The sequence below is a fragment of the Typopeltis vanoorti genome, chromosome 20 (assembly GCF_054136105.1).
Source record: "Typopeltis vanoorti isolate ZY-2024b chromosome 20, IOZ_Tvanoo_1.0, whole genome shotgun sequence".
NCBI classification, from domain to species: Eukaryota; Metazoa; Arthropoda; class Arachnida; order Uropygi; family Thelyphonidae; genus Typopeltis; species Typopeltis vanoorti.
Window position 1 is genome coordinate 89733939 of NC_143568.1, and position 16381 is coordinate 89750319.

Here is a 16381-nt window from a genome sequence, read left to right on the forward strand (position 1 = left end):
AAATTGCAGAGACCAAACGTCTTTGTGAAAGTGGGAGGAGTGAGTTGGTAAGAAGTTGGTCATTAATCAAATTTTTCTCCTCTGTATTGAGTCAAGCATTCTGAGGGAGCTCTTAGGGGCCCCACTCCAAATGTGAGAGTAGTTTTCAGTAGCTGGGCGAATTTGTGATTTGTATAAGGTTAACAGCTGTTTAGAGGTGAAGTAACATCTTGAGTGAAAGAGAAATCCTAGTTTTTTGGAAGTTGAGGATGCAATGGTTGTGATGTGTTTATGCAAGGAGAGGCCTGATATCAGGGTAATTCCAAGAAAAGAAATCTCATCTTGTCTGGAAATTTGAGTGTTATCAAAAATAATACTGGGGAAAATGGTTCTTTTTTGTGAAAAATAAGACAGAACTGGGTTTCACTAGCATTGAAGTTCACAAGGTTATCTGAGCCCTGTTGTTGGATGGCTTGGAGATCAGAATGGAGGGCAGTGGTGGTTGATGTTCTGTGGGTTGAGGAGAGTTGTGTAGAGTAGGGTTTATCAAATGAAAGAGAGGAGTGTGATATGCTGTCATCTGCAAAACTATGTATTGGGTTGGAGGTCAGCTGAAGTAGGTCATTGATATATAGCAGGAGGAGGGTTGGTGAGAGAACAGAACCCCCGACATTAGTTTGAATGGTGAGAGGATAAGGAACCATCCACCGCCACACACATAGTGTGCGTCCAGACCAAAAGCTGGCAATCCAACTACAGAAATCCTGGGACAGACCAAATGATGGTAGTTTGCTTAGTAAGCCTTTGTGCCAGACCTGGTCGAAGGCTTTGGAGGTATCAAGTGCAACCACTTGAGATTTGCCAAACTTCTCCATGGCATTTTTCCAGAGATGGGTGACGTGTGAGTAGATCTCCTGTTGATCGGCAGCGTGGAATCCATACTGGTGGTCACTTATTAATTGTGTGTCTTCAAGGCAGTGTAGGAGTTGGGAATTGATGATTTTTTCCATTACTTTAGACAGGACTGAGGTAAGCGAGATAGGGTGGTTGTCACCTTTCTTGGGAATGGGTTGAATATAGTCCAGTTTCCAAGCTGTGGGATAGATATGCAGAAGTTACGATCAATTGCTTTGGCGAGAGCCTTTTGGTCTCTTACCAAAGCAATTGATCGTAACTTCTGCATATCTATCCCACAGCTTGGAAATTGGACTATTTGGACAGACTTCTAGTTTTCTGCTCTTTCAAACTCTGTTTTGGAAGCATTGATTTTTTTTTTTTTTTTGCATATATTTTAGGCTTGAGTATAAACTCTAAAGGAGGATGGAGTTCTTGGTTTGAGCCAGTTATAGTATGTTTGGTTTTTCATTTGTACAGCCTTAACACATCCTTTGGAAAACCACAGTTTTGTTAGGGAATGGCAGGTCAGAGTGGGGAATGTATGTTTCCATGCTGGTGAGGATTACTTTGGTGATACGTTCAGTGCATGTGTTTAGATTGGAAGGCTGGAAGCGATAGCCCAACCATGGGAATGAGGTATAGAAGTTGCAGAGGCTGTCCCACTTGGCATTGTTATAATGCCAAACTAGTCTTTTATGGGAGTGGCTGTGTAAGTGTTGTTGCATGGGGGAGATGAGCACTAGATTGTGGTCAGAATTACCTGGGGGGGGGCACTACATTCAATGTGTATTTGGAAGGGTCATTGGCAAGGAATCTACTGTGTTTGGGGAGTGGTTCAGATTATCAGGTATTCTGGTTGTCATCTGAACAAGTTGTGTACGTCATTAGTGATGGAAAATGTTTTAGCATCTCTGCCTGCAAGATCAGTACAGCTGGAGGAGGAAAGCCAGTTAGTGTTGTGGACATTAAAATCTCCTAGAAGGATGATTTCGCTGTTGGGAAAATCAATTTTTAAGGAGAGGAAATTAAAGAGCTCAAAGTGATTGGTTGCATTAGGGGAGCAACAGAGACTCCAAATGAATTTGACAGTGGGGAAGGGATATTTTTTTTATATAATGTAATAACAGGTTTTAGGATGTGTAATAATTTCACCTTTTGATGGCAAGCTCTGCATGCACTTGAGATTTGTTCTCGTAGAATGAAAAGCTTAAGTTTGGTGATTACTCATATTTCTGCTTCTTAATATATATAACACCAAATACATACTAGACCAGAATCTTCAGAGCTTGTGCTCTGAAAATATGCATGTTATTGAACACAGAACTCTATAATCAGGCAGTTATGAAAACAGTTTAGTTGCCTTTTTTCTCAGTTATAATTTAATGTTTTATCACGTCTCTCTCTCTCTCTCTCTCTCTAGGACTGAATAAAAGGAAGTTTAGTCAGAGATGTTTGGTTAATTAATGCAACCAAACTTATTGAGATTAAAGGAGTTAGAGCTGATTCTAGAAATAGTTTCTAGACGTCATAAATAGCTGTATGTCCTTCCTACACACTAGTTACATTGTTGGATTCTGATTATATAGAGATTAGAGTAATTATTATTTGCTTCAGAATCCAACATGATCTTCCATCACAAAGGCTATACTTGTATATATTATTTAATGTAAACAACTTATTTTACAATTTAATATTCATATAACTACTTTAACTTTGTCTAATATCTAATTATTTAATCAACGATATATGTATTAATAATGAAAAGACTGTATTAAATATTATTATCTTAATATTATAAGAATTTGTATTTGATATTTTAACTACTCATTATTTGAAATATAAATATTCTTTATTTATTCCTGTTTGTGAAAGTTTAACGTTATGCAATACCTCAATTTTGTTGTCATGGAGACGCATGTAAGTAAGCGAGCGCAAGAATTGGAACACAACGTGAGGAGAAGGTTTATTGAAAAGAGTTTGAGATCACGAGAAGAATTTAGGCGGGAAAAACAGATATAAAAAGCGAAGAACGCTGGTAAAAAAAGGAATTAGGAGATTAGAGATTTATTAGAGAGAGAAGGATTTGCATTAGGTTGGAATCGGGCATTCGGCAATCACAGTGCGATAATAGCGAGTCGGCTAGTCACTCAAGCAACTTAATAAAGTCTACAAGTTGAGAAGCAGTTAGCTAATAAGTTTCTGAATAACAAATAAAGCAATGGAAGATAGCTGAGTGACTACTGAATGACTAGCGATATTTTAGTTGAGATTTATTTTCAGGGCCGACCTTTCAAGGACACACTGAAACGTGAAGCATAGTAAGAAGTAACTAGAGAATAAATAGAGGCAACAGGGTTGTGTTTAATGATAGCAGTGTTTAGAATTATAGTGCCTAAAGAATTATTTGAATGCCGGAGGAATGAACATCTGTACATATAAAACCCCAAATTAAGGAATTATTGTGTATTGCCCTAATTCAAGAGTGATCAGTGGTGCTTCATACAAGAACATCTGATTATATGTATTGTGCCCGTGAATTAATTCAGTTAATGCTTAGAAGATTTATTTTAATGAGTGCTGTTTATTGTTAAAAGTGTTTGCGGTTATAAAAAGTGTTTGTGTATAAATTGATGAAGATAGAAGATTATCGGTAAGATTATTCCAACCTTTAGTTTTCCTATATAGAGAAGTGTGCGAGTTTCATCCCAGAATTTCCTTATGTTAACAGTAACTATTGCGAAGATTTGAAAGTGTTTACTTGTAAAGCGGTGTTACTGCGATTTTATTGTATTTTGGAACTGTGAGAAGTGTAATATAGAGATAACAGATTTATCTTGTTAGAATTTGTATGACTGTATTATCAGAAGAGCTGAAGTGTTTGTAGTATCTTAATTAGTGATTTGAACTCATGCATATAAATTGTGATTCTAAATTAAATGTTTGTTTAATTTAGGATCACAAGTTAATCAAAAGTTGTATTTTGCCTGAATCTCTTTTACTGCACCATTCATAAAATATTCGAACCAAAGCGGGTGAAATAAGTTAGTTAAATATACTCAGCCAGTATATATATTAAGGAGAAATAGTTGAGGGTTGATTTATCTTCATTCCTTGAACTAATTCAGATATAGAGTGGCACAGTCTATAAATATAAATTTTCTCTATATTTGTATTAGAAATCAACTAGCAACCTTCTATTTTGTTTAAGAACATCATAGTAAATAACATGTCAGATCCAAGGTATAGATTAAGACGAAGTAGGATCCAACAACATGTCTTCCAAATGCTTCATTATCCCTTTCTGTTCATATTCACACACAAATATACAATATCGAACAAATTAATCCGAACACTTGCATTTGAAAGAAAAATTTTAACTTTGCAAGAAAATACATACAAAAATGAAACTCCAATTTTACCTAATAATTTATAAGTGCTCCTCTGTTCCTAATAAGTTCATTAATTTGCTTAGGCATGGATCCTACCAACGTAGAACACATATTTCTTATTTCTTCATCTTGAAACCATACATTTATAATGAATCGTATTAAGTTATCCTTTATATTACAATTTAATTTTCAAAGTCTCTTTTTCACTATTGTCATCAAATTTTCTATTGGGTTAATTGTCAGGAGAGTTACATGGCCACTGAAGCAATTGGATGTTGTGATTTTTGAGGAACTCTTTCACTTTTTTTCAATGAGCGAGATCCTGTTGGAAGATGGGTTTTCCCTTTCTGGATTTGTGGGATGGTTCTAGGAAAATTCGGTTCAAACATTTATGCCTTAAGACATTCTCGCCAGAAAACATTTTTGCATTAATTTTTGTAAATAATCAATGGATGATAAAGAGTATTATAAATTCATTAAAAAGGTGAATGTCAGTGATGTATAACATGATGAAATCATTTAAAAATTGTACAAATTAAAAGAGATGCTCCGTAAATAATTAACTTTTTGCTGTGGATCGTCAAATCAACAAATCCATCAATAACATTGCTCATTGCAAGAAATGCTAATGCTGTGAAGCATTTAATTTTCGTGTTGAATTCAGCATCTGTTTGATAGCATAACTCAAACCAATGGCAACAAGTTTGCGATAAAGATTTTGTGCCATATGGAATAAACAATCTGTTATAGTAGTTGATGTAAATATATCAGAAAAAGCGTTGACAGTTGCTTTCTCGAAATCAACCATTAATGTTTCGGGGATTAATGATGAACATAAGCCTTTTAAGGCACTGAATAATCTGCTGTAAGTTAATTCTGATTTGCTAGGAAGCAAAGCAAAAAGCTGCAATGGAATCCTTAAGAGTCTCATGCCAGTCCCAAGCCTGGATAAAGGAAGAGGGTCAGTCAGGTGAGTGTCGATGCTCTGACTGTAAAGAATAAACACAATTGTTATCTGATGCCTATACGATCAACAGCTACAACATGCTGGCTCGGACATCGCCCGGATCAACAAGGTCTGCAATACCAATCGAGTGATTCCATATCATACTCATTACTGGTGGTGATATCTGCTTCAATTCTTCAGTCAGTTTCCCAACGCTATCTAAATCTAGCTTTTTTTTTCATATAACTCACTACAGTATCTTGTCCATCGCTGTACAATTTTATCTTTATTCATTGATACTTTACCTTTTTCATCTTTAACTGTGGTCTGTTTTGTTTGCCATCTTCTATTAATGGTTCTAATCATTTTGTACATCTCCCTAGTTTTATGCTCTCCATAGTACTGTTCCATATTATTGCACTGGGCTTCTAACCATTTCATCTTATCTGGCTGACTGCTTTTTTTTCCACCTCTTTACACTTTCTTCTATATTGCTCTTCTATTTATTCTGATGTATCTCCCTTCTTATCTTCATTCTTTTCTCCTGTACTAACTTCAGTGTTTCATTTCTAATCCACTTCTTCTTGATCTTCTCTTCTTCTGGTACTGTTTCTTCAATTGCATCTTCTATAGTCTTCATTATTCCTTTCACTCTTAGATTCAATTTTTTTTTCTTTGTCCACACTTAAGTTTCTCTTCTAACACTGTTCTGTTTCTACTTCACTTATTCTTGTTTTATCTCTTCATTTCTGATGATGGGGTTTATATTTTCTTTTTAATTTCAACTTGATGTTTGCAATCACTAAACTATGATCCTAGTCTATATCCACTCCTTGAAAAGTTCAACCCTGCTGTACTGATCCATCTTCTTTTAATCTTAATCATGTTCTTGGTTTTTCCATCATTTGATCACCACATCCATTTTCTTCACTCCTTTTGCTGGAATCTTGTGTTACAGATCATCATCTCGTGGTCCACAGCAAATTCTAACATTTTTTCACCTCATTCATTTCTTTCTCCAAAATCATATTTTCCCATGACTCTTTCCCAATCATAATTATATATTCTGATTTTGGCATTCTAATCTCCTTCAATAATTAGTACATCTTGCTTTCATCTTGTTTCTGTCAGATCTTCATAAAATAAGTTGATATCCTCATCTGTGGTGTCAGATTGAGGTGCATATATCTGGACTATTGATATATTTAATGGTTTTGCTTGAAATCTTGCTGCTATGATTTATTCATTGACTGGCTTGTAGCCTGAGAGTGCCTTTCTAGCTTTTTTTGCTAAGAAGGAAACTAACTCCTGCTTCATTCCTGCTGATGTCCATTGCAACTCCACTAGTCCTAGTATATCATACCGATATATCTTCATTTCCTTAAGAAGTAATTCTAGTTTTCCTGCCATCCAAAGTGTTCGTACATTCCATGTTCCTACTGATAATAGTAGTGTTAGTTTCTGTTTCCTTTCGTTATACCACTTTTCGATACAACCCCCGATCGCACGATTGGTATTGCGGACCTTGTTGATCTGGGCAACGTTCAAGCCGGCATGTGGTAGCTGTTGATCGTATAGGCATCAGATAACAATCGTGTTTTTTCCTTACAGTCAAAGCATCAACACTCATCTGACTGACCCTCCTCCTTTATCCAGGCTTGGGACTGGCATGAGACCCCTAAGGATTCCATGGCAGCTTTTTGCTTTGCTTTCTGGCAAATCAGAATTAACTTACAGCAGATTATTCAGTGCCTTAAAGGGCTTACGTTCATCATTAGATCTCTGACACATTAATGGTTGACTTCAAAAAAGTGACTATCAATGCTTTTTCTGACATGTTTACATCAACAACTATAACAGGTTGTGTATTTCATATGGCACAAAATCTTTACCGCAAAATTGTTGCCATTGATTTGAAGTTACGCTATCAAACAGATGCCGAATTCAACACGAAAATTAAATGCTTCACAGCATTAGCATTTCTTGCAATGAGCGATGTTACTGATGGATTTGTTGAATTGACGATAGTTGCATATGACATCATTAAGTTGAGAACAGTCTGTGCATTTTTGTTTTTTTCATTAAATTTTACTTAGGCATTTCCTCAAAAATGTATGATGTAGTTATAAAAAGGCAATGTAATATGACAGGTTATTGGTATCTCTTCTATTCATAGAAGAGATATGCAGCATGTTTAAATTCAATATCAGAAATTACTGCCAAAGGTAAAATGTTATACATTTCATTTGAACATATTTGGAAACATTAAACTATTTTTCTTGCAGGTGATTATGCAGGATTTGATGAAAATGAACCAACTTCCACTCAGGATGGTAAAGCTCAAGTAGTAGCTTATTTAAAACATCGTTATGGCCATAGAAGAATGGTAATGATTGGAGATGGTGCTACAGATTTAAATGCAAGCCCTCCAGCAGTAAGTTTGATTAACTTTTTTTTTAACTTTTCACTTGTGATATTTAATTTTTGATGTTCAAACTACCACTATTTTCGTTGTAAAAATAAAAATTGTTAATATGTGCTTTGAATTGGTATGATTGTGGAAAGGCATATAATGGAAAAAGCATTTGACACCATGTACATTATGTCTGTCAGTTGCCTACATATCCTAGCTAGTTTGTTTCAGAGGATAGAAAATCTTGCCATTTCCCTGTAAGATTGGCTAACTTACCTTCAGTTAAAAGATCTTAAAGGATTCCTTTGTCCTAGACAGAATTCAAACACGGGTCTTTCCACTTGGATTGGAGACACGTTGCTGGATGAAAAAGAGCAAACTTTCATAATCATGGTCCTTCCCACAGTTAGCTTGTCATCGCATCCAGAAAATGCAGTTACTTATATCAAAATGCCAGCATCTTTATTTTCCAATCAACAGGCTGACAGGTTGATTCACATAGCTGCATGGATGCTTGTGAATGTGTAGGTGGTAGACTGGCATGAGACCATTGTCTTGTTTCTTGGAGATCTGCAATAATTTGAAAAAAAAGTTTCATGTTTGGTCTGTAGAGCACTGGTTCTGCATCATTCAACTCTTAGTCTACCCATGGAACTAAGGTACTATTGGTTTAGATACCTTTTTTTTTCTTAATTTGATTCTCATGAAAGAAAAATCTTATAAAAATTATAAGAGGACTTTAATATTCAGTGAAGATTCATTTTTCAAAAAAGGCAACTGAATCTTGGAAATGGTTTTTCACCCATAAGAATGCACATTATGATGGGAAATGAATTTTTGACTAACAATGTTTTATATCTTCTCTTTCTTGTCTTAAGCAATGAAATGATAACTTACATAGTAGTCTGGTAAAGTATCATGGTTTTGAAAAAAAAAAGAACTGTAAATGTTTTATTGTACAGTAGTAACCCAATATATTTTCTTCAGTTTAAGCTGTTGAGTTTTTCTGCTTGGTTATACTATAAATTAAAGATGCCAAGAAATTTTATTCTTGATTTAATTCTTTATCCAAGTACAATCGAGTCTCTTTTTATGTGGTAGATACATTCCACAGAAAACCGCATATAAAAAAAGGCCTAACTTACGTTGAAAAATTAGGGATACGTTCCATAATTTTCTAAAAACCGCATAAAACCGATAGCAATGAATTAAAATAAACCTAAAATCGCATTAAAAAAGTTCAGAAAAATAAGAATGTCTAAGTTTGTTTTAAAGCTTTATTCATTTAATTTTATTGAAAAGTAACAATTTTTTTTACATTTTGTCATCAGAATTATCATCGCTATTAGACAATATTCGGCAACGTTTGCGAACTGGTACAAAATCACTTTCATCACCAGAAGAGATAGTCAGCGCGTCAGATCTGTATGGTAAAGGCAATGGTTTTTCACAAACAGAATTAGCTTCACCCTTGTTCTGTGCTGATTTTTTTTTTCTTCTGACAATGCAATCAGTGATTAAACTTTGCGATGATGATTTCACTCATTTTTTATACAGCTCGCAATATCCTGACATACAGTTCTTCAGCTCATGTTGGAATTTAAAGGCTCGTTCAGAATTTGTGTCATTAATTTTCTTGATCTTTGACGATATCTAAAGTTAATCGATATCCAATAATATCATCGTCACTTAAGGCATTATCCACATGCTTGTTTCGAAACTGTAGTGCTGTGATTTTTTAACAGTAATAGGATTACATATTTCAATTTGAATATGAATAAGAGACAAGGGACTTTGTTTAATTTTGGAGTTAAGAAATCTCCAGGATGTGCAAAGGGCGGGGGGACTATCAGCACACAGGAGGAAAAGTCTGCATTTACTCGTAAGTACTTATAATAATATTATAAATTTTTGGTGATCAGAATGGAATATGTCAATGAAAATCAGCACAAATTAATTTAATGTTTGTTTAATTAAATATTAATTAATGATCAATTATTAATTAATATATTACAAAATAACCAAGGTGTTCCATGAAAATTTCAGTCCTATGATGCAACACTTCATTTGTGAAGTGTTGCATCATAGGAAAAGTTTGGGAAACGCTGGATTACCGTATTATCGGAATGGATTCTCCTTCTGTTGACATACGCAGAAGTGTCAAAAGGTCTCGTATCTGTGTGCTTACTGTATCGCATATTTTTATTTACCATTGAAAATGGCTGGAAAAATATATAGACAGGATAATCCATCAGATGTTGAAGAGATTCAGCGAATGTTACTTGAGGCTGATGATGAGAATAATAGAGTCGAATCTGAAAGTGATATTTGATAATAAATTGTATCTGAGAGATACCGTGAACTCCGATGTCAGTATAGTATTGGTTTAGTTTTTTTTTTCAATAATTTCTAGATTGTAACTGAAAATAAATAAACCATCATGTATTATATTTGTAGTTTTTTTTTATTTTTTATTGCATTTCAGCACATACTAGTAATGAATATATCTCTCAGATACACGCGACCTAAGCTACAATTTTTTCGACCACGACCTCTGCAGGGTTAACCTCCCCACTGTCCAGCAAATCCTGGATACGAGTCAGACCATCTATTGAAAAAACATGGATATCGAGTGCATGTGACTGTCATATCCATTAGAAGATGCGATAATCTTTCACGCTGGCGAGAACACTTAACCAGATTACCTTTCGTACATAGCTACATTCAGTTATCTATTGCCAGAAACAGTTGCTTGCCGTTTGCTCAGTAACTAGAATCTAAATTATATTACCTACAAGTTACATTTATTTTTGCTATTTATTTAATCATATAATTATAGTTTTTAATGGCAGTGCAAATAAGACATAGTTTCATATTTCTTCACTTAAGATTGTATTGCTCTGGAGAACAATGCCATTATCTTTTCTTTTTTTTTTTCCTAATTATCTTAGTCCCCAGAACTTGATTCAAGATAATTATTTTTGTCAAACGATTATTTTATAAATTTTCATAAAAATCTGAATTTAAAAATAAATACAGCCTCCATCTGTTACAAATTGTTTTTAGTTTTTTATTCATAATCTTAATTAGAAAATCTTTTACAAGGTAATCATATGTAGTTCTTTGCACTTCAACTTTCTTGGTTTCCTGGAATCGCTCATTACATATTGAAATGAACAGCTATTATGATGTAAACTGTTATGTATATATTTTCTGCTAATTTTGATATTATACGGCAATTTTGAAGTAGCGATACTTTCCCTACAGTTTATCATTCAAAACATGTATAGGCTCTTCTCTGCAATGAACTGTGCCTGACATGCTTCTTAAGGAATGTGCAGAGAAGCAACCAAGGCTTCTGTCCTAATATCCATTCCTCACCTTTTAGTGGTGCACCCTGTTGGGTATCTACCTCGATACTGAACGAATGAGGATGGGCTGGCAATTTGGGATTTAGCCAACCAAATTGTATTCTTGTTGGTTTAAACTGCAATGTAAAATGATGGTACAACATAACAGAATTTCTCATGCTGGCTGGGGTGTTGCCTGATTAAAAAAGGCCCACATTGCTTTTGCCAGGGTGAACAGCGAAAAGTCAGCTACTGGAATAAATCCTGAAACACATCCAAACTCAACATCACCACAGTTCAAGAATTGGTACTGTCAACATAAAAAGCCTGAATGGCAAAGAAATGGAGCTAGCTGAGGAATTGGATAAGTACCAGATCGACATAATAGGCATGACTGAAACAAAAAAGACAAAAACTGGTGAGATCTTTCTAAGCAATAAATATAAAATGTTATATTCAGTCAATAACAAATCAGGGAAATAGAGTAGGAAATAATTGTCAGACATACAAAAATATTTTTTGGGAAAATTTGGAGAAAAGAGCAAAGCTAATAATAATGGCAGGTAACTGTTCGATTTCTGCTCAGGACATGGACTGGTTATTCCTAACACAATGCTCCAACATAAAAATGTGCACAAATTCACATGGAGAGAAAAGGCAAGGAATAAGAAAAGTCTCACTGACTATGTTATTGTTGATAGTGATGTTTTCTCACTGGAGAAAACATTTGAGCAGGATAAAATTGAATTTTATGTAAGAAAGTTTTAAAGCAAATAAAAGTTGAGCAGCTCTCAGATATGAACTGTAGACTAAAATACATAAACATTTTAGAAAATGAGAGTTTGAGAACAGGAACCAAACCTTGGAGATTCAGTGGCAAGCCCTGAAGAAAACATTGAAAAATCAGAACCCCATGGTGGACACAGGAAGTTCTGTAACTTCCAAATAAGTCAAGTTGTGCTCTTAGAGAATACAGAGACAAATGTAAGAAAGCTAAACACTGTGCAAAACTAGCTAAACAAATAAGTGATGGGAAGACTTTGGTAAGAACATAGAAAATAAATATCAAGAAGGTGGCAAGATATTCTGGAGGTCGTTGAAGCTCAGAAATGGAGGAAAAAGTTCTGTTAAAGGTGACATGAAAACTGGAGAAAAAGATATGCTTGAAGTATGGAGTAATTACTTTGAAAAATTGCTAAATGAAACAAGCAGTGACAGCACAGTGGTAAAAAAAAAAATTCAACAGGCATGCAATGAGGAATACATATCCATATTTGAAGTAGAAAAAGCCATCAGAAGCCTGAAATGTGGAAAGGTAGCAGGTGTAGATGGTATTCCACCAGAAATGCTGAAGTATGGTGGTATAAAAGTCTTAAAGTGGCTGCACTGCATAGTTCAGAAGACCTGGACAGAGGGATGAATTCCAGATGATTCGAGTAGAGCTCTCATAGTACCCATATATAAAAAGGGAAATAAAACTGAATGTGAGAACTACAGAGGTATTTCTCTACTGAGTATTCTTCGTAAGATTTATGCAAGTATACTTGAGAAACGGTTGAGAAGGATTGTGGAAGGAAAGCTTGGTGAAGAACAAGCTGGATTTAGACGAAATAGAGGTTGTTAGGATCAGATTTTCACTTTTCGACAAATAGTTGAAAATTCATGAGACTATAACAAAGATCTGTATTTAAGTTTTGTAGACCTGCAAAAGGCATATGACAAGGTGCCAAGAGAAAAGCTATTCAAAATACTACAATTCTATGGTGTCAATGGGGCATTATATCAAGCAATGTTTAGCCTTTATTTAAGTTGTAAGTCAGCAGTTAGAATTGAAGGAAGTACAGGAAGATGGTTTAATGTAAGTCTGGTGTGAGACAAGGATGTACATTATCTCTATGGATCACATTATGAAGGAAAGTGGTATTAAACATGATATCAAAATTGGAGATGTTAATGTGAGCTCTTTGCTTTATGCGGACGATGTTATACTTATCAATAAATCCACTACGAGTCTGCAAGATCTCCTGACTAAATTGAATAACTGTTGTAATAGATATGGTATGAAGGTCAGCAATAACAAGACAAAGATAATGAAAATTGGCAGAAGCATTGAAAATATCAACTGCATTGTGAATGGAGAACCTATAGAACAAGTAAAACATTTCACCTACCTAGACACGATCTTTAGTGAAGTTGGTAAATTAAATATGGAAAGAGACAGCATAATCAACAAAGCTGGTATGGTAGGAAGTCAACTGAATAAATTTATAAGGAATAAGAGAGGAATTAGCCAAATCACTAAATTAGCTGTATACAAGACAGTGTTCAAACCAATTTTAACTTATGGATCTGAGAACTGGGTTAGAAATAAGACACTTGATCAAAGACTAGAGACCACAGATATGAGTCCTGAGAAAGATTAGGGGCATGAACAGATGGCATCAATGGCAGTATCATATTAAAAACGAGGATATTAGGAAAGAACTTGACATTGTTAGCAGAGATAATCTCAGGTGGTATGGTCACTTAAACAAAATAGGAGAGGAAAGATTATCAGAGCTAATGTTTTCCTCCAAATCTTGACAGGTAATAGATTGATTTGGAGGAAAATTGTTGATAGGATGTTAGTAATGATGTAAGTTTTTCATGTAGTACTATCATAATATCCTGTATATGTTAGGAATCTGATGAGTGGAAAAAAGTCATCAGAAATCTGAAGTAAATGATAGTGGGTGGACTGCATAATTCAGAAAGTATGGTTAGAAAGTCAGATTCCTGATGATTGGAGTAGGACTATCATAGTTCTATAAAAAGGGAAATAAAATTGAGCGTGAGAATTACACAGGAATTTCTTTTTAAATTCCATGTCAGATTTATACAAGTATACTTGAGAAGAATCTAAGAAAAATTGTAGAAGGGAAAACTCTGAGAACAGCTGGGTTCAGGCCAAATTTTCATTTTAAGACAAGTAGATCAGAAATTATGAGAATGTAACAAACATCTGTATTTGAGTTTTGTAGATCTAGAAAAAGGCACATGACAAGAGAAAAGTTGTTCAAAATGTTTATTTAAATGGGACATGTGAGAATAAATGGGAAGTTATATTGAGCAATCAATAACGTATATATGAACAGGAAGATGGTAAATTCAGATATGAGACAACAGCATATGTCATCTCCATCTTTATGGATCACATTATGAAAGAAAGTAGCTAATATTAAGCAGCCAGAAATCAAAATGGGAGATGTTGATCTCAGCTGTTTATGCTGATGATATACCCAAATGAATCCACCTCAACTAAATTGGATAACTGCTGTAATAAATCTGGTATGAAAATCAGCAATAAATAGACTGCCTACAAAAATAGGAAGAACATTAAAAACATCAACTGCATCCAGAATGGTGAACATAGAGGACAAATAAAGTATTTCAACTCTTTAAGCACAATTTTTAATGATGGTTTATTCAACTTAGAAATAAATAACAGAATAAGTAAAACTGGTATGGCAGGAAGTTGGTTAAATATTACATGGAATAAGAGAAATTAGTTCAGACTCTAAATTAGCAGTATATATAGGATGGTGTTCAAACCAATTTGAACTTGATCTGGGAGCTGGGTTAGAAGTAAAAACTGAACAAGATTGGTGACCATAAATATGAGAGTTCCAAGAAAAATTAGGGAATGAACATATGTTTTCAATGGTAGAATCATATGCATATATTAGAAAGGAGTTTGACATTGTTAGCATTCAGAAATATGTGAGCTAAGCTACTAATCTCAGGTCACTTAAGCAGAATGGGAAAGGAAAACTTAACAAAACAGGTGTTTGATGCTTGGCATTCTGGAACCAAGATTCCAGTTAGAAGTGCCTTAGATTCAAATATAGACCAGTTTCAATCTTTATTGAGGCCTCTTCAGTGGGAGCCAGACCCTGGAGAGATACCAGGGTTCCTTATCCTTATAAGGACTGGCTTAAAGGGGCGAAGCAAGAATGCTTTTCATCTTCCCCGTTATCGGTAGAGGACAGTGTAGGGATAAGGTGTGATTGAGCTATTGAAGCTCTGATCATGTCATGGCAGGAGGGTAACAGCAATATCCGAGCCTCAGTTAGAACTTCATTAGCTACAGCATTGCCATCCATTACCCTCCAAGGGTATTGGATTGAATGAATCAATCACCGCATCTCACGGTCAATTGATCATTCTCCTCTTCAATACCAGGGTTGAAGTAATGCAGAAGTCATATATATCTCGTATACAAGTAGACGAAAGGTGCTTGACCTTCTTAATAAAAATCTCTGGATGAGAGAAAGATGTAGCAAGTTTTTTACCTTGGGTGAAATATACGTTAAAGATACCAAGAAATTTTATACTTGGTTTTAATCCTTTTCCCAAGTAAGCAAAACAAAGTTTTGTCTGTGGAAAGAAAAAAAATATATAAAACAGACAATATCTATTCAAGGATAATATAGGTTTTTTTTTTGCAATAATTCTACAACCATCCAAGCCTCACTCACAAGTTTAAAATCTTCCATTTCTGATATTTTCTTGTGCGAATTTAATATTCACATATCTCATATTAGTAAAATAGTTATTTCTTGACAAATTTAAATATTTTATTTTATAGGATGCTTTTATTGGCTTTGGAGGCAATGAAGTGCGGGAAAAAGTGAGACAAGAATCTAAATGGTTTGTTTATGAATTTCAAGAACTTATCGATGAGCTCAATAAAAAATGATGATAGAAGATTGTAGTGGCTGATATATATAAATTTAACTATTGTAAAAAAAATCCGTGATGAACGTTTTAAGTTACATGTTCATAGGGAATGGTGTTAAGATATTAGGCATATTTTCTTGGTAATATTTTTATACACAACGGGTACAGATATTCTGCATTTATATATATATATTGATAATTCCGAATGTTACCCTGAAACAAACGGCTAATTAGAATGGGGAACTTGAATGTATGTCATTTACGTATAAAATATTTGTTATTTCTGTTCTTGGGACACCTTTGATTTAATAATGCTCTAATTAGCTGTTGTATAATTTAAGCGGTTACAAAGTAGTTTTGTATAAAGTTTGTGTAATTGTTTTAACATTTATAAGGTTTATGGAAATTATTAATAAAACATGATTTTCTTCTGCTTGTTTGGCCATGTTTTTTTGTTATAAATTGTGACATCGATGCTTAGGAGAATACAATTGTTGCTTGCCGTGTGAAAAATGGCAAGTGTTTCTTTCACTATTGTCTTTTGATGTTATAACCTAATTAACAGCCATATCATGCTGTATTTTGTGTTAATTTACAAAGTTGGATTTCTTCATTTATTTGCTTTACTTCTTACAGCTAGTGTTCGATTAAAGAAGCTATCAGTGGTTGCATTCTGTATCATTTAAAA

The 16381-nt window shown here is 34.4% G+C and overlaps 1 protein-coding gene across 8 annotated transcripts in view; it reads left to right on the forward strand.

The window, feature by feature from the left end:
- LOC150095638 (phosphoserine phosphatase-like) overlaps positions 1-16126 on the forward strand; it is a 142874-nt gene extending 126748 nt beyond the window's left edge. For all 8 annotated transcript variants that reach the window (XM_090410819.1, XM_090410817.1, XM_090410818.1 and 5 more), the window contains 2 exons: positions 7497-7645; positions 15602-16126. In XM_090410819.1, the coding sequence (XP_090266945.1) occupies positions 7497-7645; positions 15602-15712 (260 nt within the window). In that variant the 3' untranslated portion in view covers positions 15713-16126. The remainder of the gene's footprint in view (positions 1-7496; positions 7646-15601) is intronic.
- Positions 16127-16381: the final 255 nt, after the last annotated feature.